At 36.0% G+C, this 27,236-nt stretch overlaps 1 protein-coding gene across 1 annotated transcript in view; it reads right to left on the reverse strand.

Moving 5' to 3' along the window:
* PLB1 (phospholipase B1) overlaps positions 1-25,903 on the reverse strand; it is a 214,184-nt gene extending 188,281 nt beyond the window's left edge. The window contains exon 1 of the mRNA XM_051976223.1: positions 25,772-25,903. Coding sequence (XP_051832183.1) covers positions 25,772-25,820 — 49 coding nt within the window. The 5' untranslated portion in view covers positions 25,821-25,903. The remainder of the gene's footprint in view (positions 1-25,771) is intronic.
* Positions 25,904-27,236: the final 1,333 nt, after the last annotated feature.

The following is a 27,236-nucleotide window of genomic DNA, read 5'->3' on the forward strand; positions in this document are numbered from 1 at the left end:
GAAAGGATTCAAAGTCCAGGGTGAGACTTTTGGGGGACATGATATGGGAATTTGTTTTGCTTGACTATACATACTTGTGACAGAATCTATTTTTCTAGCTTTCTTAATTGGGGGTGAAGGAAAGGATGAGAAGAAAATGAGAGAGAATTCATGCCTAAAAAAAATTGATTTTTTTAAAAAAGAAAAAACACACAATGTTAAAAAAATAAATTAGTTTTGTTCCTGTCAAATGGGGATTAATAACACTTCTACCACCTCCTTGATAGAATTATTGTGAAGAAATTTCATTGTAAACTTTAAAAGAAATAGATAAATGTTGACTTTTAATTCAGATATTAAATTAAATTGTATTTAATTTAATGCAAATTAAAACAACTCTGAGGTACCACCTCCTCACACCTCTCAGATTGACCAAGATGACAGGAAAAGATAATGACAAATATTGGAGGAGATGTGGAAAAACTGGGACACTCATGCATTGTTGCTGAAATTGTGAAATGATCCAACCATTCTGGAGTGCAATCTGGAACTATGCCCCAAATGCTCTAAAACTGTGCATACCTTTTGATCCAGCAGTGCCATTACTGGTCTGTATTCCAAGGAAATCTTAAAGAAGGGGAAAAGACCCACATGTACAAAAATGTTTGTAAGCAACTCTTTTTGTGGTAGCAAAGAATTGGAAAATGAATAGATGCCTGTCAATTGGGGAATGGCTGAACAAGTTGTGGTATATGAAGATAATGGAAAATTATTTCTATAAAAAATTATGAACAAGCTGATTTTAAAAAGGCCTGGGAAGATTTATATGAACTGATTCTGAGGTAAATAGGCAGAACCAGGAATGCATTATACACAATAACAGCAAAAGTGTGTGATGATCAACTATGAAAGACTTGATTCTTCTCAGTAGTTCAGTGATCCAAACCAATCCCAATAGACTCTGGATAGAAAATGCCATCTCCATCCAGAAAAAGAACTAAGGAGATTGAATGTAAATCAACACATGCTATGTTCACTTCTTTTTTTCTGTTTTTTTTTTTTTAACTCTCTCGCATGTTTTTTTCCCTTTTGCTCTGATTTTTTTTCTCCCAACATGATTCATAAAGCAATGAGTATTAAAAATAAATACATTTATTAGGGAAAAAAAAGAATGCCAAAGAGAACATTTTGTATTTGTTCCTAGAGATAACAGGAAGCTTTTGGATTATACTGAGTAAGGAGGGTAACATGGTTAGACCTAAATTTTTGTAAAAGTATTTTAGAGTAGGGAGATGTTTAGAAAGGCAATTTATAAGCAGGTTTTCACAGTAATCAATGCAGGAGGTAATAAAGGCTTGAATTAATCATTTAATTGCATGAGTGGAGGGACATAGGACATGATCTAGCAAAACAGAATGTGAAGGAATGCCCCTAGAAATAGGAGGAAAACCAGTAGAGAACAATATTAAGGAACTTAGGGAAGAAAGATTTTCAGAAGGAGGAGGTGGATCAATGGTGTCACAAATGCTACAGAGTGGTCAAATAGGATTAAAAACTGAAACAAGGGCAGCTGAAAACTAATTTGAATGATCTTAGTGTATTGCTGGCTAAAGATAAGGGCACAGACTAGATGTCTCAAGTCCCTACTTTCTTCATAAAGGTAACACCAAGTAACTACTTTTCCTTTCTCCTAAAAGTTTGACCTTAACAATGATGATTACACTGCATTGTATGTTAATGGGGCATGATTTTTAAAGCATCAGGGTGCAGTAGAAAGAACATGAGAGAAGTTGAATGGCATTTGCTATAAGAAATAATGATGGGGATGGTTGTAGAGACCCCTGAGTAGACATAGATGAACTGATGGAAAGTCAAGTGAGCAGAACCAGAAGAACAATTTATAACAATAGCATAAAGACAAACAACTTTGAAGGATACAAAGTCCAGGAGGAGACTTTTGGGGGACATAATAATATGGGAATTTGTTTTGCTTGACCATACATACCTGTGACAGAGTCTATTTTTCTAGCTTTCTTAATTGGGGGTGAAGGAAAGGATGAGAAGGAAATGGGAGAGAATTCAGGCCTTAAAAAAATGATTTTTTTTTTAAAGAAAAAAGTTGAACGACTCCTGGCTAGTCAATCAATATTTCCTGTGTGCCAGGCATTATGCGAGGTACTTGGAATGTAAAGACAAAAATGAAACATTCCTTTCCCTCAAAGAGCTTGCATACTATGGCCAATGGATAAAGTACTGGACCTGGAATCAGTAAGATCCTTGTTCAAATTAAAGCTCACATGCTTACTAGCTGTGTGCCTCTGAGTAAATCATTTAAACTCTGTCTGCCTCAGTTTCTTCATCTGAAAAGTGAAGATAATAAGAGCACTTACCTCCCACTGTGAGAGTAAAAATAAGATGATTTTTGTAAAGTATTTTGCAAACTCTAAAGAGCTATATAAATGATTTTCCTACTAATTCCTACTAATAATACAGTGGTGTTAAGGAAGATCAAGAAAAGCCTTTTTAAAAAGGTAAAATTTGAGCTGAGTTCTGAAAGGAGCTAAGGATTCTGGGAGGTAAATGTGAAAAAGAAATGCATTCTGAGTGGAAAGAACAGCCTATATCATGGCACAGAAAGGCAGCTGGAAGTTATGCCCTCTTTCTGAGATTTTTAAATTTTGTTCCTGTCAAATGGGGATTAATAACACTTGTACCACCTACTTCATAGAATTATTGTGAAGAAGTTTCTTTGTAAACTTTAAAAGAAATAAATGTTGATTTTTAATTCAGATATTAGGGGTTAAAAGTTGTCAAGTCTACCTACTCAGATACTTTCTTGGAGCATCATTTTATTTTTTTATATTTTATTTTATTTTATTTGATAATAACTTTATATATACAGAATCCATGCCAGGGTAATTTTTTTTACAACATTATCCCTTGCACTCACTTCTGTTTTGATTTTTCCCCTCCCTCCCTCCACTCCCTCCCCTAGATGGCAAGCAGTCCTATATATGTTAGATATGTTGCAGTATATCCTAGATACAATATATGTTTGCAGAACCAAACAGTTCTCTTGTTGCACAGGGAGAATTGGATTCAGAAGGTATAAATAACCCGGGAAGAAAAATAAAAATGCAAATAGTTCACATTCCTTTCCCAGTGTTCTTTCTTTGGGTGTAGCTGCTTCTGTCCATCATTTATCAATTGAAACTCAATTAGGTCTCTTTATCAAAGAAATCCACTTCCATCAGAATACATCCTCATACAATATCGTTGTTGAAGTGTATAATGATCTCCTGGTTCTGCTCATTTCACTTAACATCAGTTCATGTAAGTCTCTCCAAGCCTCTGTATTCAGCCTGCTGGTCATTCCTTACAGAAATAATATTCCATAACATTCATACACCACAATTTACCCAGCCATTCTCCAATTGATGGGCATCCATTCAATTTCCAGTTTCTAGCCACTACAAACAGGGCTGCCACAAACATTTTGGCACATACAGGTCCCTTTCCCTTCTTTAGTATCTCTTTGGGGTATAAGCCCAGTAGTAGCACTGCTGAATCAAAGGGTATGCACAGTTTGATAACTTTTTGGACATAATTCCAGATTGCTCTCCAGAATGGTTGGATTCGTTCACAACTCCACCAACAATGCATCAGTGTCCCAGTTTTCCCGCATCCCCTCCAACATTCAACATTATTTTTTCTTGTCATCTTAGCCAATCTGATAGGTGTGTAGTGGTATCTCAGAGTTGTCTTAATTTGCATTTCTCTGATCAATAATGATTTGGAACACTCTTTCATATGAGTGGTAATAGTTTCAATTTCATCCTCTGAAAATTGTCTGTTCATATCCTTTGACCACTTATCAACTGGAGAATGGCTTGATTTCTTGTAAATTTGAGTCAATTCTCTATATATTTTGGAAATGAGGCCTTTATCAGAACCTTTAACTGTGAAGATGTTTTCCCAGTTTGTTGCTTCCCTTCTAATCTTGTTTGCATTAGTTTTGTTTGTACAAAGGCTTTTTAATTTGATATAATCAAAATTTTCTATTTTGTGATCAGTAATGGTCTCTAGTTCATCTTTGGTCACAAATTTCTTTCTCCTCCACAAGTCTGAGAGATAAACTATCCTATGTTCCTCTGATTTATTTATAATCTTGTTCTTTATGCCTAAATCATGGACCCATTTTGATCTTATCTTGGTATATGGTGTTAAGTGTGGGTCCATGCCTAATTTCTGCCATACTAATTTCCAGTTATCCCAGCAGTTTTTATCTTTTTTTTTTTTTTTTTGATATTTCCTTTTATTTATTTATTTACTTAATAACTTTTTATTGCTAGAACTCATGCCAGGGTAATTTTTTTACAGCATTATCCCTTGCATTCACTTCTGTTCCGATTTTTCCCCTCCCTCCCTCCACACCCTCCCCCAGATAGCAAGCAGTCCTTTACATGTTGAATAGGTTACAGTATATCCTAGATACAATATATGTGTGCAGAACCGAACAGTTTTCTTGTTGCACAGGGAGAATTGAATTCAGAAGGAATAAATAACCTGGGAAGAAAAACAAAAATGCAAGCAGTTTATATTCATTTCCCAGTGTTCTTTCTTTGGGTGTAGCTCCAGCAGTTTTTATCAAATAATGAATTCTTATCCCAAAAGTTAGGACCTTTGGGTTTGTCAAACATTAGATTGCTATAGTTGACTATTCTGTCTTGTGAACCTAACCTTTTCCACTGATCAACTAATCTATTTCTTAGCCAATACCAAATGGTTTTGGTGACTGCTGCTTTATAATATAATTTTAGATCAGATACAGCTAGGCCACCTTCATTTGATTTTTTTTCATTAATTCCCTTGAGATTCTCGACTTTTTATTGTTCCATATGAATTTTGCTGTTATTTTTTCTAGATCATTAAAATATTTTCTTGGAAATCTGATTGGTATAGCACTAAATAAATAGATTAGTTTAGGGAGTATTGTCATCTTTATTATATTTGCTTGGTCTATCCAAGAGCACTTAATATTTTTCCAATTATTTAAGTCTGACTTTATTTGTGTGGAAACTTTTTTGTAATTTTGCTCATATAATTCCTGACTTTCCTTTGGTAGATAGATTCCCAAATATTTTATGCCATCAACAGTTATTTTGAATGGAATTTCTCTTTGTTTCTCTTGCTGTTGGATTTTGTTGGTGATGTATAATTGGAGCATCATTTTAAATAAAAGGGCCCAGCTCAAAGTCTCAGGCACTAATTATCTGAGAATAGAAACTTTTTAATTTTTTTTTTAAGACTGGGTTTCCCTATTTTTCCCAGGCTAAAAGTGCAGGGGCCTGGTCCTACTGCTTTTTAGCACTGGAACTTTGACCTGCTTCATTTTCAAGCTGTGACAGTTTGCACCCTCCATAGGCAGTCTGTTGACCCCCTGCTTTCAGAGTTCACTATATTGATACTAGATTTAGTGTAGACACCAGATTGGCCTAACTTGTTTCAGCTCAGAGTTCCTGAGTCCAATGATTCACCAGCCTTAGCTTCTCCTATGGGGATTACTCTATCAGACCTAGTCTCCCTTCTAGCCATTACCTCCCCTATTTTGTATTTGTCAAGTTGTTTTTCAATCCACTGTATAGGACAATGCTCAAGTGATTTGAGAGACTTTAGAATCACAGAATCATAATGATGGCACAGGGAGAGAGTGGAATAGAATAAAAAGCAGATAAAAACTAGAATTAAGAGAAATCTACATTCAAATCCTACCTTACACTGTCATAAGCTATGTAACTCAGAGAAATCAAAGGAAGCTAAGCAAATTAGCTATAGAGAAGCAAAGCAGAATGACTAATCATAAATAAGTAAAGCCCCACTTTAGAGTCCCTAGCAACTGAGCTCTCAGCATGGGAAACAGATCAATTGTCATGGCACCAATTACAAACAAAAATGGCAGAAGATGAAAGACTTTGCTTATTAACAATCATTGAGTACAAGGGAAATTTTGCAGTGACTCATAAAGAGTGTATAATGTCTTTATTTCCATCAGTAATAAATAGCATCTCTGAATGGACAAAGTACAGGTTAGTCCCTCTACAATAATAGAATACAAATATCTCTTTAGTCTGAAAATTATCAGATAAAATGAAGTATTCCTTGAAAAATGGAGAAAAAAGCTTCCCAAAAAATTCACCAAGAAGGAAAAAAAGGGGGATTCTCATCTGTGATGGCTTGGACAGTGTATCCATCATTCCTGACAGCTTATGATAGAGAGGTAGAAGAGAGGCATATTTAATAATTAAACAACTGGTTAAGAAGATGTATGGAAAAAATATTTAAATTTCGGGACCATGTCTTAGATATGAAGGTTCTTGCCCAGGCACTGATTGTACCTAACAAGGGCTGGTAAAAAAAAAAAAAAAGTATTTGCCTGGCATCTTGTGACTCTAATCAAGAAAAATCTAAATGGAAAAGGAAGGGAAGGAGAATATTTGTCTTTGTATAGCTGTCATAGAAAGTAACAAGTACAAGAAAGGAAAAATATCAATAGAGAATGCATAATGTGAAAAACAAAAACAATTTCCAAAAAGATAGTCAAGAAAATCAAAGACTTCAGATACAGAAATGCATAGTCAAGTAGAGATTTTAAGACTAAAATCCAATTTGATCATAAAGAAATACTTAAAATTTGGTAGGATCAAAATTGTGACTGGAATATAATTCTGGAAGGATATACTTCACTTAAAAAGAAAAGAATAGATAAAAGTGATGGTGACATAGCACTGTACTATAAGAATGTATACTCAAGCATAAAAATGCAAGAAATAAAGCAAGGAAACATAGTAGAGAGCGTTTGGTTGAGAATTGACAAAGGAAGAAAGAAAACTGATATTCTGTGGTAATATGCCATAGACCCCTTAGACAGAAGGAAATGGATCATGAGTCCAGCAAAAAGGCCTCAGACCTAACACAAAAGTGTGATATAGTAGTAATGGGGGGGGGGGAAGGGGGAGAGGAAGTGGGATGGGGCTGAAACTTTTATATATCTGCTGAAGCTCACTTTCTGTCAAAAGCAGAGCAAGTGAGGAATTCTTGATTTTTTAAAAATTTCACTCTTCAGAAAATACTGGAAACAACAGGGAAAACTACTAATCTAGACTCAATTCTTTTGGGGCAGAAATAATGAGAACCTTAGGGAAAACTGACTATTCTATGATAGAATTTCAATAGAGAAGGAGAAAAATCATATTATGATCTAGTAGACTAAGTGCTGAGATCAGGAAGACCTGAGCTCAGATATTGCCTCAAGTACTTGCTATGTGACCATTGAAAAGAAATTTTTCAATGTATCAGTTTTCTTATCTCTAAATAGGGTTTAATAATAACACCTCCTGAACAAGGTTGTCTTGAGGACCAAATGAGATAATAGATGTAAAGTCCCATTGTCTCCATACCAGGCTGCTTCTATTCTAACCTCAGTGGAGTCTTGGATTCCAACCTGGCATGCATCCTTTCATAGATGAACATTTACCTCATTTTGCCCAGAATCTGACTTCTTTTCCACTTCTGAGCGGTCCCCACACAGTGCTGCTCTCCCATTATTTCTAGCTCTCATTTATGTGTTATCATCCTCCATTAGAATGTAGGTCTTTGAAGACAAGGGCTATTATATTGTAAAGTAGTTCTTAGCATAGGCAGCAGCTAAGTGATACAGTGGATACCGAGTGCCAGGCCTGTGGTGAGGTAGACTCATTTCCCTGAGTTCAGAATTGGCTTCAGAAATTTATTAGCTGTGTGATCTTGGACAAGTCACTGAACCTTATTTCCTTAGTTTTCTCATCTGTAAAATGAACTAGAAAAGAAAATGGCAAACTGCTCCAGTACCTTTACCAAGAAAATCCCAAATGAGGTCATGAAGAGTCAGATATAACTGAATGATTAAACAACAACATGTGCCAGGCATTCTGCTGGGGATCCAAAAAAGGCATGTGCATAGCAATGGAATCCCTAAATAAAAAGGTATAGACATTTTAATGTTCATTTATTTGTATAATTCTAACTTGCTTTCCAAAGTTATTATATAAATTTACAGCATCTTCACACCAATGCATTAGAGTATTTATATTTTGATAACTCCTTCAAAGTAGATAATCCTTTCTCTTTCTTTCTTTCTTTCTTTCTTTCTTTCTTTCTTTCTTTCTTTCTTTCTTTCTTTCTGCTGAGGCAATTGGGGTTAAGTGACCTGCCCAGGGTCACACAGCTAGGAAGTGTTAAGTGTCCCAGAACAGATTTGAACTCAAGTCCTCCTGACTTCAGGGCAAGTGTTCTATCCACTGTGCCATCTAGCTGCGCTCAAAGTAGATAATTCTTTTATTTATTTATTTATTTATTTTTTTTTCAAAGTAGATAATTCTTAAGTTTTGTCATCTTTGACATTTTTCTGGGTGTGAGGTGAAATCACAGAGTTATTTTTATTTGAACAACTCTAATTTCTCTAATTATTAATTATATGAACAAAATAAAGATTTCAAAAAAAAGTCCAAGATTTTTAATGACTAAAAATTTAGAAATATTGTTTATGGTTTTTAAAATATATATAACTGTAACATGTAAAAATATGTAACTGAGTATGGCAACAAAACAATACCATATTTTTGATAGCCATGTATCAAAAATACCAAAGATCTGCCCGAATGAGATTAAAATGTCATGTGAACAGGTGAATAGAAAAGGGGTATTTCTATTCAGGTATAAATGGGATCACATAGTTTCTGAGGACTCTTAAAAATCTGATATTTGAAGATTCCCTAATTCTGTAAGGCAGCTTTGAAATCTTCGGAAGAGCACTGGATTTGTAGTCAGAAGATGTTATGGGCCAGAATTCTGAACTTGAAACAAGGAATTGATAGAGATAGTGGTTATCTAGTTTATCATGGTTCAGTATGATTGATTTACTCCTACAACAAATAATGATTTCCTAGTGATATAATGATTGGTGTATACTCAGTGTAAAGCATATAAGCTAGGCGACTCAACCAGGTTGATTTAGAGCCAGAGATGCAGAAGCTTTCAGAGGGCAGAGAAGACAGGTGGGAGCTCAAGTTCTGGGAACCAAGGATAGACATTCATTCGATCTTCAGTCAGGCCACAGGTGGCAGGCTCAGCTCCTGTATTTCTCCACTGAGACCAAGGCTGATCTGAAAGGCTCTCCAGAAAGTTGCCCAGCCCCAGGAAGGAGATAATAAAGAATCTGGACTATAAGAAAGCTAACCAGGCCCCAAGAAAGGAGACAAGACTTTGAAAGAGATAATAAAGGATTTGGACTTTAACCTCTGACTACTCTTGTGGTGATTACTGAACTGAAACGAAGGCTGCTTCCAGAGACCCCAAGAAAACCTAACCAGAGAACATTACAAGAAGACCCAAGTTTGATTACTAACTTTGCTATTTTCTGTCATATGACCTTAAGAGGGAAGACATTTAGCCCCTTTAGGCCCCTATAAAATCATGAGATTAAATGACATCATTTCCATTTCTAACTCTTACAATCATTCACCCTTCATTTAAGGATGCACAGTGACAGAGATCTCCTCAGTTCCCCAGGCAGTCCAGTTCACTTTGGGGAAGCTCTAATTATTTTGATTTCTTTTTCCTTATATCGGAACCAAAAATCAGAACTAGAGACTTTCAGTAATAGTTTCACCACAGGATGTCCAACCAATGTACTGGGTCACAGCTTTTGAGTCCTATGTCACTAATTGCCTATTGGATATCTCCATTTCGATGTTGCTTAGGTAGCTCAGATTCCACATTCCAAAAGGAAGCTCATCCTTTCCCTCAAATCTACTCTTTTACCTAATATCCCTATTTCTGTCAAGGGCCCCACCATTCTTCCAGATACCCAGATTTATAATCTTGAAGTCATCCCAATGACCCTCTCTCCTTCACTCCATAATCCAATAAATTGTGAAGTACTTATATTGTCCTATACCTCCTCTTCTCTTCATTCATGCTGCAACTTTTTACAGCACACTATTCTCTCTTTATTCTCCATGCAAAGTGTTACCTATATAAAGTGATTTGAAAGGCAGAAGTCACAAATTTTGCATTCATCTTCTATCATTTTTAATCTACTCTTGCTTTTGGTTTGAAGTTATTTACTCTTCTGGTAAAGGCAGCTAAGTAGCACAATGGTTAGAGTGCCAGGTCTGGAATCAGGAAGACTCACCTTTGTAAATTAATCTGGCCTCAAACATTTACTTGCTGTCTGATCAAGTCAGTTAACCCTGTTTACCTCAGCTCTGTGTTTGTAAAATGAGTCACAGAAAGAAATACACCAAATCACTCCAGGATTTTTGCCAAGAAAACCCCAAAATGGGGTCAGAGTCAGGCATGACTGAACAGAATGAACAGCACTCAAACATTTGTAGTTAGGCATTGTTTCCAAGAAGTCCTTGCTTGAGATTCAAAGTGTTACCTGAGAGGTACAATTTAATCCTTTATCACCTATTAGCACATTAACAGAGATTAGTTTATCAGCTGCATAGCAAACACTTTCACTGGAATATAGCATAACATAAGAAACCTGGATTAGTACCATGTGTCCAATTATTTCCAGTATAAGAAGCCCTTTTTACCCCCCCCCCCAAAAATGTCGGGATAACTGCTCCTTCTAGTAGATAACTATTATTATCCATTGATTGAGGACATACAGAAAGATGATTGTAGCATCTGCATAGATTTGAGAGGTGTAATGAATAAAGAGGGAAAACAAACCCTCTCATGCATGAATACCAATGCATGAATATACACAATGATCAACTCATTCTTGTCTTTGAAGGAGCTAGTGATAGTAACCATTAGAACAAATTCTGTTAGGGTTCTACCTGGAGTTGTGTTTAGAATCTAGTAGAGTATCTACAAGAATTGGAGCCAAGACCACCAGCACACAATTTTGGTCTCTGACTCATTCTAGCTGTGTGACCAAAGGCAAGCCATTTAATTCTTTTCTGACCCAAGCAACTATTTAAGACTCCAAGTTTCAGCATTAATAGAGGGTTTTCCATCCTGAGAGTTTCCCAATGCCAATGAAATCATAGGTCCATTCAAGGGAGGAAAAATACACATATATACAAAATATCATTTATTCAATCTATAGAAGGTATCTTTGCTCATTAATTATACTTGAAATGCATGAGAAAGGGGCTGGTACTGATCTATAGTTTCCAGAGCATGAAAGTATTCTGAGGCTATGAAAATGTCAATCTCTGTTTCTTCTCCTAGTCTCATTATGCTTTCCTCTAACAGTTTTGTCCTTACCTACCCACTTCTAGTTTACTCTTTGCTTGGAAACCAGATAACTCAACTTGTTAGGTAAACCCAATTTGTGAAATAAAAGTAAAAAAAGTTTCAACCTTAGACTGACTGGTGTCATCTCTCTAACTATTTATTTGATTAGCACTAAATAAATATTAAAACGGTGGATCAATACACTGATCATAGACAGGAAATATCCTCTCGATGGCTTATAATCTTTTCATGTATAAAATGAGAGATATTCATTCTGAAGTCTTTACAAGCTTTAAAAAAGATTAAGATGCTAAGCTTAGTGATTACATAGGAAGGTAGCTAACTGGTCTGGAAAGATGCTGAAATAGAGCATCTCTCATGTAAGTGGGGCACAGGGAAAATAGCAGGTGAAAACAGGAAGCCAGTAAAGGGGATCCAAAAATTGAGCTTCCTGCCATTCACATCTTTGGCTATAATCCATCTTAAATCTCTTTAGCAAGGGTCAATATATTTCATGAAAAGCATTTTATTTGAGATTCACTGTATGCTAAAGTTTGGAAGAGATTGTAAAGACCAAGGAACTCTATGCCTTTATTTTAGAGATGGTGAAATCAAGGACAATAAAGCTGAAGTGATTTTCTCAGTGTCCCCCAAAAACAGAATAACAGAGCTGAGACCAGAGGCCAAGCTTCTTGTTTTTACAGGTCAAGGCAACACCCAAATTCAGGTTTATTCAACCTACTAGCATAGAAGCACACAGAGTGTAGCTCCCTATCCTTGTGGACATACTCTAAGTAATGGTTGTGGACATACTCTAAGTAATGGGGATTCAATTAAAGGATTCTCAGTGTAGTCATGAGCCAGATTCAAGTTTTGCTATCGACACAGCTTGATTCTATCATTTTGATCAAGTCACTGAATCCCTCAGTGCCTCCAGACAATTTTAAGTTACAAGGCAGGTACCCTAATTGGTAGGGTGAATTTCCTATGCCAAAGAAATAAAAACTCTAGACAAACAACCTAATCTGGATCCCAGAAATCTCTTAATTATAGGACTAAACTGACCCAGAGGAAAATCAGAACAAATCAAAATAATCCAAGCATTTGGAGTCAGAGAACCCAAGTTCCAGTTCCAGCTCTGCTCCTTATTCCCATGTGATTTTGGACAAGTCACTAACCTCACTGAGCCTCAATCTCCTCATCTATAAAATGAGATGTGTTGGACTATCTCAGGGCCCTTCCAAGCCAAAATCTATAAGTCTAGAGAGCTGGGGTCATTTTGGATTTCCTTTGCAAAATCATGAGAGAAATAGGAAAATCATTATTACTCCTAGTTAGTGATAGTGTTAATTAAGCACATAATTGGTAAGCAGTAAAACTAAAGATTGAACCCAGATCTGATCCCCAGTCCAGTGTTCTTCTTATCAAAATTATAAGGCCTCTTTGATCAATGAATTTGCCTTTACTGATCAATAGAATATTGCTTCTTTTCTCTTTGTTTAAGACAGTTGCCATAACCAATAGAAAGAAGCAAATGAAATTTGGTTCCACACCTTTTTTGTGTCTATATACGTTTTAAGGATAGGCAGGAGGGAGGTGGGTAGAAGGCAGCTAGGTGGTTCATGGACAGAGCACTGAACTTACAGTCAAAAAAACCCAAGTTCAAACATGGCCCTCAGACACTTACTAGCTGTGTGACTTTAAGAGAGCTACTTGACCTCTGTTTTCCTTAATCCAATAGGGAAGGAAATAGCAAACCATTCCAGTATTTTTGCCAAGAAAATCTCATGGATAGTATTTGCATCCTGTGTTCCATAGGGTCACAAAGAGCTGGACACAGCTAAACAACAACAAAGGTGGGGGGTAACCTAAGTAACCCTCTATTGAAGTCCTGTTGTGATTCCTCATGGCAGTGAGATCACTCTGGATTCTCCAATTCTATGCAAAGCTTTGCCAGGACCTCCAAGTCCTGGTAACAATAATAATAGTAATAATAATAATGAGTAATGATAACTAATATTTATGTAGCAATTACTCTATGACAGGCACTGTGTAAAAACTTTACAATTATTACCTCATTTGATCCTCACAACAACCCTGGAAGGAAGATACTATTATTTTCCCCATTTTTATAGTTGAAAAAATTGAAGTAAACAGAATTAAGTGACTTGCTCAGACATATGTTCACACATATAAGGAAGTGTCTGAGGGCAGATTTGAACTCAAGTCTTTTTACTTTAGGTCCAGTGCTCTATCCACTCTGTGTGTCAATCCTCAAAAGACCAGCCTACCAAAATTTGGAAAGTTTTATTATAAGGCAGACCATCTTCTGTGATCAGAATACTGCTCCAGGAGATTTATGAGAAGTTTCAATAAGACACAGGCAGAGACAGAATTAGGACAAAGTGAAAGGGACTTTGCTAAAGGGTGCTAAATTTAGTGGGCACCAAGTTTAGAGTGGCAGAAAGTTCTTACAGTCTTTTAGCTTATAGAAACAATTCCTCATTATCAGAATAGAAAGCTGAGAGATTTCAATTGAGATGAACTATTTCCCTAACATCCTGCTCTTCTCTGTGCAATAGCTGCTCTGGCCTCCCAAGAAGTAGTCTCAAACCAGTCTCCTCTGGGTCCTTGTCTACCTTTCTCCTATGGCATTCCTAACTGAGGGCTTGATTTGGCTCATAGGTCCAGGGAATGATTTGTGGCACCTATCCTGTGCACAAAAATTCTTAGTTATGTATTTTCCTCAGGCTCTACCTTTAAGGAGACTTGGGAAAACCTGGAAGTTTTAGTAGAACCACATGTCATAGAATAATAGAATATTAGCACATCAAAAAGCTTTAGAGAGCAGTTAGATCATTCCCACTCTTTTATTCCAAAGGAGTAAATGATGTACAGATGTACAAAGAGATAGTTTCCAGTTTATTACACAGTCACTAAATGACAAATCTGAAGCTGCATTCTTTACTTAATTCATCACTTTTTTCTATCACAAATGTCATAGATTAAACATGCCAGAGAATAGTCTTTTAAATACTTGAGACCTTGAGTGTTTCTTTGGAAGTGGTTACCAAGGGACTCCATTATCTCTGGTAATTAGCAATATCCTTATCTCAGAGAAGTCCTGAGTTTACCTCATAGATCAAAGGCCCAAATAAAAGAGTGGGAGTTGTGGATAATAGTGATAATGTAATCCAAATAATATAATGATATGATATAATAATAATATAATAGCACATAATATTATATATACTATAATCAATAAGCATTTATGTAACTCCTTATAGATTACAAAGTGTTTTCCATTCTTTCCTTTAATTCTTATTAATACCCTATGAAGTAGGTAGAGTAAGTCTTATTATCTACATTTTACAAATTAGACAACTGAGATTCACAAAGCTGGAGTGACTCAATCAAGCCACGGTTCATAGGATCATGGGATCTAGTGCCTGGCACCTAGCAGGTACTTTTGAAAATGTTTTTTGATTGATTGATGATGGAATGATTGACTGATTGGAAGGGATGACTATGAGACTGTTTAACTCAAAGGTCTTAACTTTGTGTCACAGAACCCTTTGTTAATCTGATGAAGCCCTTCTCAGAAAAAAAATTAATGCATAAAATTCACAGTATTATAAAGCAAAACAATAATGTTAAAATAAAGATGTGACTTTTTCTCATCCAAATCCATAGATTCTCTGATCTACCCATGGATCTTAATTAAAAAACTCTGATCTTACTTAAACCACTCATTTAACAGATGAGAAAAATGAATTCAGTGATTTGTCCACAGTAACATAGAAGTAACAAATAAATTATAGAAGTAGTAATGGTTAGTACTAAATAATAGTAGTAGTAGATTCAGACTCATTTTACCTGAGATATCATTTATCTCCAGTCCCATTTATTGCCCCTACCGCTTCCGTTATTCTTGTTCCTTGGTTTGCTGGAATTCTGGAAATTGCAAGGCATTCTGGAAATTTGGCAGCATCCTGTTTCCCATCTTGCTCAGGGACCTTACTGCCCCTATGCTCCCTACACCTTCAACCCTCTGTGATATCAAAGTTTAGGAGGAATAAAAAGTAGCTTTTCATTCCACAAAAAGATGGACACCCCTGCCTTAAATGAGTGAGTGTCTTTAACATGGTCTGAAGAAGAAGATGGCTTCATAACCCAGAACATGTATTCATAAAGTCAGAGGGATCTTGGAAGTTTGGGAAATTGGGGAGTGAGGGGAGTGCAAGTAGACCATTCCAAGCATGGGAACAATGATACCAAAAGCAAAGAGACAAAACAGGACAAACAGCTTTATTGGAAAGATGAGAAAGCTGAGCCTTAGAAATATAGAGTCTTCCATCCTCCCAGAGATTTGTTGCATCTTCTCCCTGGACAAGATCCTCTGGTCTGAGCAGGAATTGTTCAATCCTCTGCCCCCACAAGAATTAAGATAAGAGTTTCAATCTCATTTACCCCATGCATTTCCACAAGGCTTATAGTTAGTAACTAGGCAACTGGGGCAGGCAGGAGTGGGTGTTATTATGAAACACCCCAGAGTAACTTATCTGCCCTTCAGCTTTATCTTACATTACTCCCTGCAGTTAGAGGTTGCAGTCAAATTGTATTTTTCAACATTTCCCACCCCCACGCCTACCTCTCTATTATGTCCTGCTCCGTCTCTCCTTTTGGTATCATTGTCCTTGTGGTTGGAATGGTCCACTTGCACTCCCCATTTCCCCAAATGTCCATTTAAAAAAAAATCTTCTCTTCCTAACAGGCCCAATTTTAATCCCATTACCACCATGAACAATTAATTTGCACAAGCAAAAACAATTTTTCCTTCTCCAAACTTCATCTAGCGGTTTATTGAGGACTTCTCCTCTGCACTTATTATATTCTGCTTTGTATCATATTTATTGGTATCACGTGATATTACCAAAAAAATCTCTCTCCTTTTTTTTTTTTTAAAGAGCTACAGGACTATGGCTGCAGAATGTATTATGGAAATGGTTAGCATGGAAATTAGTTTTGCTAAGTCATTGTAATTATTTTTTAAAAAAAGTTTTGTAAGGGTAAGGCTTTCTGGATAGGGCATAGAAGAGAGTTCTATCTGGAAATGAATGTGTTATAAAAACAAAAGGCATCAATGAAATTGGGCCAGCTAGGTGGTACAGTGGATAAAACACTGGACTTAGAATCAGGAAGACTTCTCTTCATGAGTTCAAGTTCAGTCTCAGATACTTAATAGCTGTGTGATTCTGAGCAAGTCACTTAACCCTCTCTATCTCAGTTTCCTTATCTGCAAAAATGCATTAAAGAAGGAAATGCCAGACCATTCAGTATTTTTGCCAAGAAAATTCCAAAATGGGATCACAAAAGAGTCAGGCATGACTGAAATGACTGAATAACCAGCAATGAGAGAGAGACAGAGACAGACAGAGATGGAGGGATGCTTTACTCAACTAGGGAGGTGACCCTGGTTTCCTGAAAATTTTACAGGTGGAGTCTAGTCCCTGAAAGTCTGAGCAAACTAAGAAAGGACCCTTGGATGAGATCAATAATCAACTATTTCTGAAGCCAGAGAAACTCATCTCCAGAAGTCTAATAGCTAAAAAAAAAAATGATGATAGCTTTCTAAGGAACTATGATCTCTACTGGGGGAGGGAGGAATCATGGTGTCAACTGTGAGTCTTTTGAAATATATTATTAAAAGAAGGATTCAATGACTTAAGAGTGTGCTATAGTCAGCTTCGTTATCTAGAGCTTAGCTTTAGAAATCAGTAAATGCTATATATCAGGAATTGATTTATTATTTGGTTGATTGTCTAGACTTAGGAAAGTGATAGAGAAAATGTTAATAATATAGATTAAGTGACTTGAGTCTTGAATCTGGAAATATGATAGGAAATTGAGGGCTTTGGGATCTTACTGAAGATAGTAGATGGTTCAGGAGATAAAGCACAGGATTTGTAGTCAGGAACATCGCAGTTCAAATCCAGACTTAGACACTAGATGTATGGTCCTGGAAAAATCACTTCAGTTTCCTCATTAATAAAATGGGGATAATAATAGCATTTCTCTCCCAGGGTTGTTGTGAGGATCAAATGAGATAATAATCATAAAGGCATTTAACAAACCTTAAAGCACTATATAAATGCTATCTATTATTATTATTGAATGTTATTGAAGACAGGAGTTAAAAACTTCTTTAGATCAAAACATCAACATTTACTACTTGGATTTGAATGAATAAATAGTCCATCAAAGGGCTTCTAAGAGCTTGTAAGCATCAAAGACTGAGTTGTACAAACACAAAAGAATGTGCACAATTACGTGTTTTTAAGAACCATACAGTAATTACAGCAGCTGCTTCATTATATAAAGAATAAAGTAGTGATAGAACATCAAGAAGAATGAAAAGACAATATTAGAAAAATGTATAGAAAGCACTTAATAAATGCCATGTAAATATTATTTGTTGTTATTATTACTACTATCACAACTAGGCAGATACTGGAGATTGGGACATTTGATTCCAAAAGTAGGTTTAAACCTGAGGATACTAGCAAGCTAAATATGTTCTGTGTCCCAAAGAGCTTGGTGTCCGGAGCAAAGAATATCTTGATGAGAAAATGTCCATTCTTTATTGTGAAATTGTGCCCCAAAAGGCATTTTCCTTAGCTCAATTACCAAATAGTTGGGCTATCTAACTTTTTGGAAAGATTTTTAGCAGAGCTATAGTAGAACTTACACTTCCCATGAGGAAGAGAAAGTCCTCTAGATAAAGACTTTAGCTGAAACCATTTAAAACAAAGCAGGATAAGCAGGATGATTTCAGAAAGGCCTGGAGAGACTTACATGAACTGATGCTGAGTGAAATGAGCAGGATCAGGAGATTATTATATACTTCTTCTTTTTTTTTTTTTTTTTAATTGCTGAGGCAATTGGGGTTAAGTGACCTGCCCAGGGTCACACAGCCAGGAAGTGTTAAGTGTCTGAGATTAGATTTGAACTCAGGTCCTCCTGACTTCAAGGCTAGTGCTCTATCCACTGTACTATCTAGCTGCCCCGATTATTATATACTTCAACAACAATACTATATGATGATCATTTCTGATGGATCTGGCCATCTTCAGCAATGAGATGAACCAAGTCAGTTCCAATACAGCAGTAATGAATTGAACCAACTACACCCAGCGAAAGAACTCTGGGAGATGACTATGAACCATTACATAGAACTCCCAATCCCTATATTTTTGTCCACCTGCATTTTTTATTTCCTTCACAGGCTAATAGTACACTATTTCAAAGTCTGATTCTTTCTGTACAGCAAAATAACTGTTAAGACATGTATGCTTATATTGTATTTAATTTATACTTTAACATATTTAACAAGTATTGGTCAACCTGCCATCGGGAGAGGAAATGGGGGGAATGAGGGGAAAAAGTGTAACAAAATGTTTGGCAATTGTCAATGCTATAAAATTACCCATGCATATAACTTGTAAATAAAAAGCTATTAAAAAAAAAAGGCAGGATAAAGATTTGTTCAAAGAGGGCTTTTATCTGAACTAAGGAAAAAATGAGAATGAGAAAAGGAGGAGAAGTTGTAATGATGATGATAATTTGCAAATGGAACCTAAAGTGGTTTATCTTTGAATGGAGTTTATGAAACAGCTAAGGTCCAAGAATGGACATCTTTATGAACTAAGCCAATCATGTCAGAAAAGAAAGGTGGAACAAATAGATGAGTCATAAGGATTTGCTTATAAAAACAGAAAGTTTATTATTGCAATTCAGAACCAGGTCATTGACATGAGATTGTAGAAGGGTCATCTTTATGGAACCCAGACTTAATGATGAATGTAGATTGTATAAAGATATGATAGAAACTGTGCAAAACATCATTTCAGACAGTAAAAATTTACTATATTATCAAGAATTGAACTGGTTGCTAAAATTATACATAGGAAGCTCACTATATTTCATAGACTTAGAAGGAACAAATTTTCATTTTACAGATACAAGGTTGAAATAGTCTTGGGAAATTCAACCAGTAAATTAATCCATTGCCACAGACCCCACTTGTCAATCTCCAAATGTCATACTGATTCATAAAAATTTAAGAACAATATTTTGATGTGAACAAACCACATATGTATAATCTACATGAATCAAAAAGCTTTTAAAATATAGAGATCCAAAAGGAGAGATGGGAATCCAAAGAAAACAAAATAAGGTACATATCCTATGTTACTGAAGTTGTAATGACAATGCTTTCCATGAGCCTATAGAGCATGCGCTTACATTCCAATACTTTAATTCAATTTCAAAAAATAATTATTTTATCTACCTGCATGATAGTCTACATGAAATAAATATAAAATGTAAATGAATAATAATAGGTTAATAACATGGCCCAGAACTATTTCTATGTGACATCTATTAAAAGATATGAGAAGAGTGAAATTATAATAATAGCAATTCAATAAATATATTCTATTGAAGCATTCTCTCTCTTTTAAAATTTAATTTCTTTTGAGGGTTTTTATTTTCAATAGAGTAGGAAATCTATGTTTTTCCCCCCACAACTTGACTTTTATGGAAATGTTTTACCTAACTTCACAAGTGGATTCTTAATTGTGGGTGGGGATAAAGGAGAGAACCTAGAACCTCCAAATTTTAAAAACAGCTGTTTAAAACAATTGTTTTGAATATAACTGGGGAAAAATATTAAGTAAATAAAAAAGAAAACACAAATAGATTCTACAGGAATTAGCTTATCATTACATATAGAACATAGTTTTATAGTGATATAGACAGAACATAGTTTTCTAAAAGTTTAAGAATAATTTAATAGATGTTGCTATAGGAGATTCTGAGAGTCTCTAGACTCCATGGAATGAAAAGAATTCAAAATATAGAAACCTTCAAAATATTTCAAAATATAGTGGAAGAAAGTAAAATGAGGAATAAAAGCCTCCCCATTATCCTGCCTGCTACTGTAATAGTCCCAAAAATTCTTTTTTAAAATCTATAGAAGATGAGCTTGTATCTCAATACTTTTATTCAATTACAAGAAGTAGCTATTTTATCCAGTTGTAAAATAAAATACAGGACAGTAAATATAGATCAATAACAGCATGATAGGGACCTGTCCTCAGACCATTTCTGTCTAAACTCCATCAAAAAGTATGAGAAAATATGTGATCCTGAGCAAATCACTTAACCCCAATCACCTCAGCAAAAAAAAAAAAAAAGTATGAGAAGAAGATATCAGTAACTCCACATAAGTAGCAAAGTGCTTTGTATTCTTCAAGGTGCTTCCTTATAATAATCTCATGAGGTTGGTAAGGGTACATGTTATGATTTGCACCTAATCACTATATCTGATCACCTGTAACTGGTTTTGATTTTTATCTGACAAGTGCATAGCAACGCAAGCCACCCAAATAACACATAGAACAAAGTGGCATATGGCAATTGAACATAAAGGCTACGTAGAAAAAAACTCACAGATTGTAATAGTAAATACACAATAATATAATAGAGTATGTACCAATACTATATATACACATATATGTGGGTGCATATATATGTATATTTTATGTGTGTGAATGCTATATATATAGTATGCATTATGTATATGTATATATATATTTGTGTGTGTGTGTCATGTACACAGTGAAAAGCAGGGAAGATACTCTATTTCTTCCCTTTTGGTTCTTCATGCAAACATAGAATTTCTGATTAAATACTGTGTGACTTCTATAGGCCATAGTATTATCTCTAGACCAGTCATCAGCTGTTACCTCCAATTTCACTCAAGGGAAAAGCAGAGGGTCCTATAGTACATTCATAAAAGGTAGATCAGCTAACATGGCGCCCTATTCATATGAACTTTGAAATACCTTGTAATGAAAGTAGTTTATATATGCTGGCCAAGAAAAAATCATGGATGTTGGGTCAGAAAACTAAATATATTATCTAAAACTTCTACATTTTTTTTTTTGACACAAAAAGAATTTGCACAGACTTTGTCAAGACAGTGCCATGGTACATTCCAAAGCATAGTTGAGGAAAGTTGAACATAGTGCTACTTGTGTACAAAGCCTCATAGGGAATACAATGATGAATAAGAGAGGCTCAGCTCTCAAGGAGCTTATTCTATTATAGTAGAGGAAATGAAATGTTTTCATCTATAACAAATCTTGTGAAAGAATTACAAAATGGCAGAGAAGAAGGAAAGAAAGAAAGAGAAAAATCGAACTATTGGGACTATGCTCTACCCATCTCAGTTAAATTTTTTATGTGGAACAGAATACTTGAAACTAATTTAATAGGGTGTGTGTATGTGTGTGTGTGCACATGTATGAATATGCACCCATTAAATGTCCTAGATCATAATAAACATCTTCCTGATAATCATTCAACTAGGGACTCTGCTAAGAGAGCCTAAGTCTACTGGAATCATGCCTTCTACACATTTCCCTGCCAGCTGACTCTACTTTCTGTATTGTCATCCCCCATTATAATGTAAACTCATTGAGGGCAGGGATTATCTTGCTTGCTTATATTTATATTCCCAGAACTTATCACAGTGTCTGGCTCACAATAGGTTCTTAATAAATGCTTTATCTAAATAAATAAATATTAAAAAGACAGAAATATTAAATATATCACAACAAATCACAATACCATAAAAATTATAAGCAATAAAGGAAATATTAGCAAGGTCTTAGACATAAATTGAGCTTAAATAATTTCATTTTAAATAATGAATAGGTTCAACAATAAATCATAAATGTAATAAATAATTACATTAAAGAAAAATGTAATATAACATACCAAAATTTATGGGATGCAGCTAAACTATTCCTTAGGAGAATATATGTCTCCAAATACTTAAATCAGCAAAAAGCAAGAAATTATTAATAAACTAAATATGAAATTTTAAAAAGCCTTAAAAATTAGCAGCTTTTAAATAAGGATAAAAGTAGAAATCCAAAAAAGTCAAAGAGGCTTAAATTTATTTGGAAAATCAAAAACATTTTTTTAAGATCAGAAAAATAGCTGAATTGTTTTTGAAAACACCAGTATCAAAGAAAACTATTTACCAATATGAGATAGAGGGAAAAAAAAAAAAAAAACAGAGAAATGGACAGAGACAGAGAGGCAGAGATGTAAAGAGGCTAAAGCAGAGATAGAGCAAATTTCTGAAATCTACTAAGAAGAATGAGTGGTAAATGCATAATTCTGATACAAAATAAAATATAACTGCACATAAGAGTTAAAACAAAGTGTTTTAAGAGTTCAGAAGAAGGATCTATTTGTTCTGTCTTAGGGAAAGAGGGCAATAGAATGATTTCTAGATAAAGTGGCATTCGAACTAAGGATGAATGACAAAGAAAGTTTGATTTAGCCTTTCTAGTCTGCATTGGAGTTGTAGCTCTTGGAGCCTTTTGAAAGCATTATGAGTTCTCATCATAGGACCCTTTTTATTCTCCGAATCTTTCATCCCTTCTTTCACAACCTTGACTGCTGTAATGCATATTTTCTTTTACAAACTTTTTTTGCCTCAGCTCTGTTTCTGGACTACAACATGTTAAGATGACTTGTGACCAAAAACTGATCTACCCCTGAACTTCTCTCCACATGTCACTACAAGATTAACATTGATTTATTCACCCAACAGGAATTTTCAGCTCCCTTTCCAATCAACTACATACACATACCAACCAACTCAGCCAACTGCATAGCACAAAGATTATATAACTTTTAGTTGTATGGTACTCTAGGATAATGAAGCATTGTAGAATCTTATTTATTCTTCAATATTTAAAGAATTCCTAATTTTGCTGCTGAGGCTCTTTCTTCACTCAGACTCCAATAATTCTTTGCAGTAGTAGATATATTGGAGGAATTGGTATTACAAAACACAAATTATCCTTCTGGGACCAACCTACTGATGAAAAACTTCTTCAGTTATAGTTAATGTGGAACTCCAATAACAAGCAAAGGTCCATCACTGACCCTTACTCCCATAGTTTAACTAGAAAACTAGGAGTTGTCAGAGTTTGGGCTCTGTTGTCATAACCTTGCTTAGAACCTGAGAGAGGTCAGAATCACAACCATACCAAGTTGAAGCATCAGAGACCATGAAAGTAAATTGTAACATTTGTTTCTTATAAATTATCTTTGTTTTTCAGATGAGGAAACTGACCTTCAAAGAGGTTAAATGATTTACACAAAGTAACATAACTAAGAATTATGCTTCTGATTTTGGTCTTAATGCCTTTTCTACCTGCTAATAGCTACAGGTTGCTATTAAATCTCATCATTTCATGATTTCACAATCTAGATGTATAGATATTACCTATATCATATGATGAAGTTACAGAAACCAATTATATTATTACATTTTTAAAAAAATACAGATTATCCATAGGGACAATCAGACCTTGGACCAAACCAATTTTTAAGATATTACATTTATCAGTTCCCTTCTCTGGTCACAGACTTCTGTCTTTCCATCTCGCTCCACATCTCACTTCTCAGAAGTGTAACTAAAAAATTTTTAAGACAAATGCTCAAGGAGCATTGAGCATACCCTCAGTTGTTGTGAGTGGGGTAAGACAGCGGCATGGGTCTGCTGCTGAGGAAGCTATGACAAGTTTCTAACCCAAGCCTTCCATCTGCTAATTCCTATTTTAACTAAAGAGTCTTTCTGAGTTCTGTGGTTTCCCTGCTACTAAAGTCAGTGTCCTCTAAATTAGGCAGCCTTGGACAAATCCCATCTGCCTCCAGCCTAGTTACAGCTCTGCTCCTCTGCTCTTTTTCCTCAATGTGACTTCTGATCCCTCGATTCTTTCCTCTTTTCCAAGTCAGTAACTTCTATTCTGACATCACTATTTTCTCTTCATAATCTCCATTTACCAGTAATTAACCACTTTACCAATGCACTATGCTCTGTCCTTAAATCATTTGCCCCTTGTCTTCCTTGTTTTCATCTCTGAGTGACCCCCCAGCCTGTGTGTTTTCCACCCAAACTGTTAGTTGTTGGTAGAAAAGGTCATTTACTGATGGGGTCTACTGCACACTCATGCTGTGTGACCTCCACTAGGAACTTAGTGCACTTAGTTATTGCACCTCTAAGAGCATCTGTTCCATGCTATCTGTCCTTTCTTCAAGGCTGAACCCCTAGCAGGTGATCCAACTTCCTGTTACATATAGTAGATGATTAAATAATGCTTGTTGATTAGAAACTGAAAATGGAAAATTAGATTAGATAGGTCAGAGCTGCAATCCTCTAGGCATTTAAAGCTGTTTATTTCCTAATCTTTTTAGCCCTTTCATGGGATTTTGAGCTGGAAGAGATCATTTGACTATAAGCTAAGGGCTACAGTGGATGGGGCACCTGGCTTGGAATCAGAAAGATGAATTCAAATCCAGCTTCAGATAGTCACTATCTGTATAATCTTCGGTAAGTTAATTAAAATTTGATTTGCCTCAGTTTCCTCATTTGTACAAATAGGAATAATAACAGCACCTACCCTCCAGAGTCGTGAAGATCCAATGAGGTGATATTTTAAAACCCAGCACAATGCCTGGCACATAGTTAGAGCTATATTAGTGTTAGTTACTAGTTGTATTAGTACTAGAGATGTAAACTGAAGCCCAGAAAGATGAGATGACTTGCCTTTGGTGACACAGCTCAGAAGTAAGTCAAAGAGCCTGGATTCAAAGAAATGAATTCTTTCCACTATCCTAGATTTCTCTTCTTGAAAGAAAGCTCTGAAACTCTGATAAGACGACTAGAAGGTGGTAGAAGTAGCTTAGACTTTACCATCTCCCGAGTTTACTCAGGATAATGAAGAGAAGGCAGAACAAATGTATAAAAAAAGTTCCTGATCCTCTATTTGTCCCAAATGGCTATGAAGAAGCAGCTAGGAGAGAGATGTGAGTATAAAATTGAGTGAAACAAGGAGAATGGGAAAGCAATGAGGAAAAGCGAGAGAAGAAAGAGAAAGCAAAATAGGTTTAATCTTGTTCCCAGAAAATTCTGTGTATGGCAGCAAGGTCCATTTATTTCAATCATGATTTGACACAAGATTCCAGGACAAAGAGAAAGAGCAGCTCCAGTGAGTGTGCTGTTCCGGCAGCTGGTCTGCCCATATTTTTGAGATGAGAGACAGAAGACAAGTGCATTGCTCTCCTAGCTACCCTCATCCCCATCCTACCTGCATGCTCCTCACCTGCTCAGATTTGTTATATCCAACTCCAAACCTCCCTTTGGAGGCTCACTCTGGTCAGAAAGAGTCAGGGACTTCTGATTTCTCAATTTGTTTTTATCTCACCCAAATATTTTTTTTTATTCTTCAAAGAACATTTTATATTTCCAAACTTCACACTCAACCAAGATGAGATAAGTAATAGGGGAGCAAAGCAAAGCATTTGTGGTCAGGATCCCACCCAGAATGAGCCAAAGCAAGGAGGTACTTACCTTTCACCAGAAACAGCCCCAGGAGGAATAGGCTTGGCTGCAGCCTCATCTTGGTATAACGTTTGCCTTTCAAAGTCTTTTGCCTCTAGAGCTTCCGCCTGGCCAATGGATGAAATGTTACTCTTGTTTCCCAGAGAGATGAACTGTTAGTTACTCTTCCTCCCTTTTTATATTTTGCTGTGGGTTGATAATGAACATGCTATAAATTATACAGCACCTTTGATAGAGGGCAGTGGCAGGCTGTAAAGTGATAAATATTAACATTGCTGCAGCAGCAGGTCTCTTGATTAGGAGAGAATGGACAAGTTTGCTCTAACCGGCGCACGGGTGCCACTCATGGTTACAAGGAGTCGAGTGGAGTGCAGAATAGCTCCCACCCTCTCACTTTCCTACACACACACACACACACACACACACACACACAGTGCCCAGTCATTGTTAGTTGGACTTGCCTAGTGGTGTCACGTGCCTCTGGCATATATGTTCAGTCCGGCTGCTATCCCCAGCTAAAGGGGTGGCCAGACTCTAGGAGGAATTGTGGACAGCAGATTTCATTCATTTGATTGTTCCAATGAGAGAGGCAGGGGGAAAGAAGGGCAGTGCGAGCTGTGGACACGAAGTTTGATAAATCAGCCCTTTCCATTACTAGAGGCTCCAAAGCCCTCCCAGCCACCCAATTCCAGAATTCTCTGCCTTGGCTCTGTCAGAATGACTCAACAGCTGGATGACCAATATTTTATCCTATACTCTGCTCATAGCAGGCACTTAATGAGTGTGGGTCGCATTCTACAAAACTTTGCAAAGTGCCAACTGTGGGCAGAGTGCAAGGCACTAGTTGCCAAATAATCCTTGACCTCAAGGAGTTTGCATTCACTCTTGGGGACAGAAAATGGAGCATGTACATGAGTAAGAAAATAATACATATGTCAAATAACACTAATAAACTGAGAGATCAAAAAAAGCATCTTAGAGGAGGTGGCACATGAGCTGTATTTAGATTCAGAGTACTGAACTGAATTGAATTCAGGAACCTAAAATAATATGGATGGGATGAACATGCCTTGTGGTGATAAAACTTGGAAGTTAATAACAAATGCTAAAAATCAGTGAACTCACCTAGGCATTATTGACTGACCCAATTAAAAGTGTTATTCATGCTGGCCAACAAGCCAACAGCAAAACCAACACATGAATAGCATAATAGAAGGAATCAGAGGACTTAGGCTTGACTGGGAACTTCTAGAAGGGAAGATATATTTTTGCATTTGTCTTTGAATCCTCACCTAGGACAGCATCAACATATAGTGGGTATTTCGTAAATGCTTATTGATTAAGTGGATGGTTGATTAATTGGTTAGTTGAAATTTCAGCTCTGCTACTTACTAGCTTGTGATCATGGACAAGTCATTTCATTCTCTGGACCTCAGTTTCCCTTTTGCAAAAAAAGAAAAGGAATTGGACCAAA

This window comes from Antechinus flavipes, chromosome 2 (genome assembly GCF_016432865.1).
Source record: "Antechinus flavipes isolate AdamAnt ecotype Samford, QLD, Australia chromosome 2, AdamAnt_v2, whole genome shotgun sequence".
NCBI lineage: Eukaryota > Metazoa > Chordata > Mammalia > Dasyuromorphia > Dasyuridae > Antechinus > Antechinus flavipes.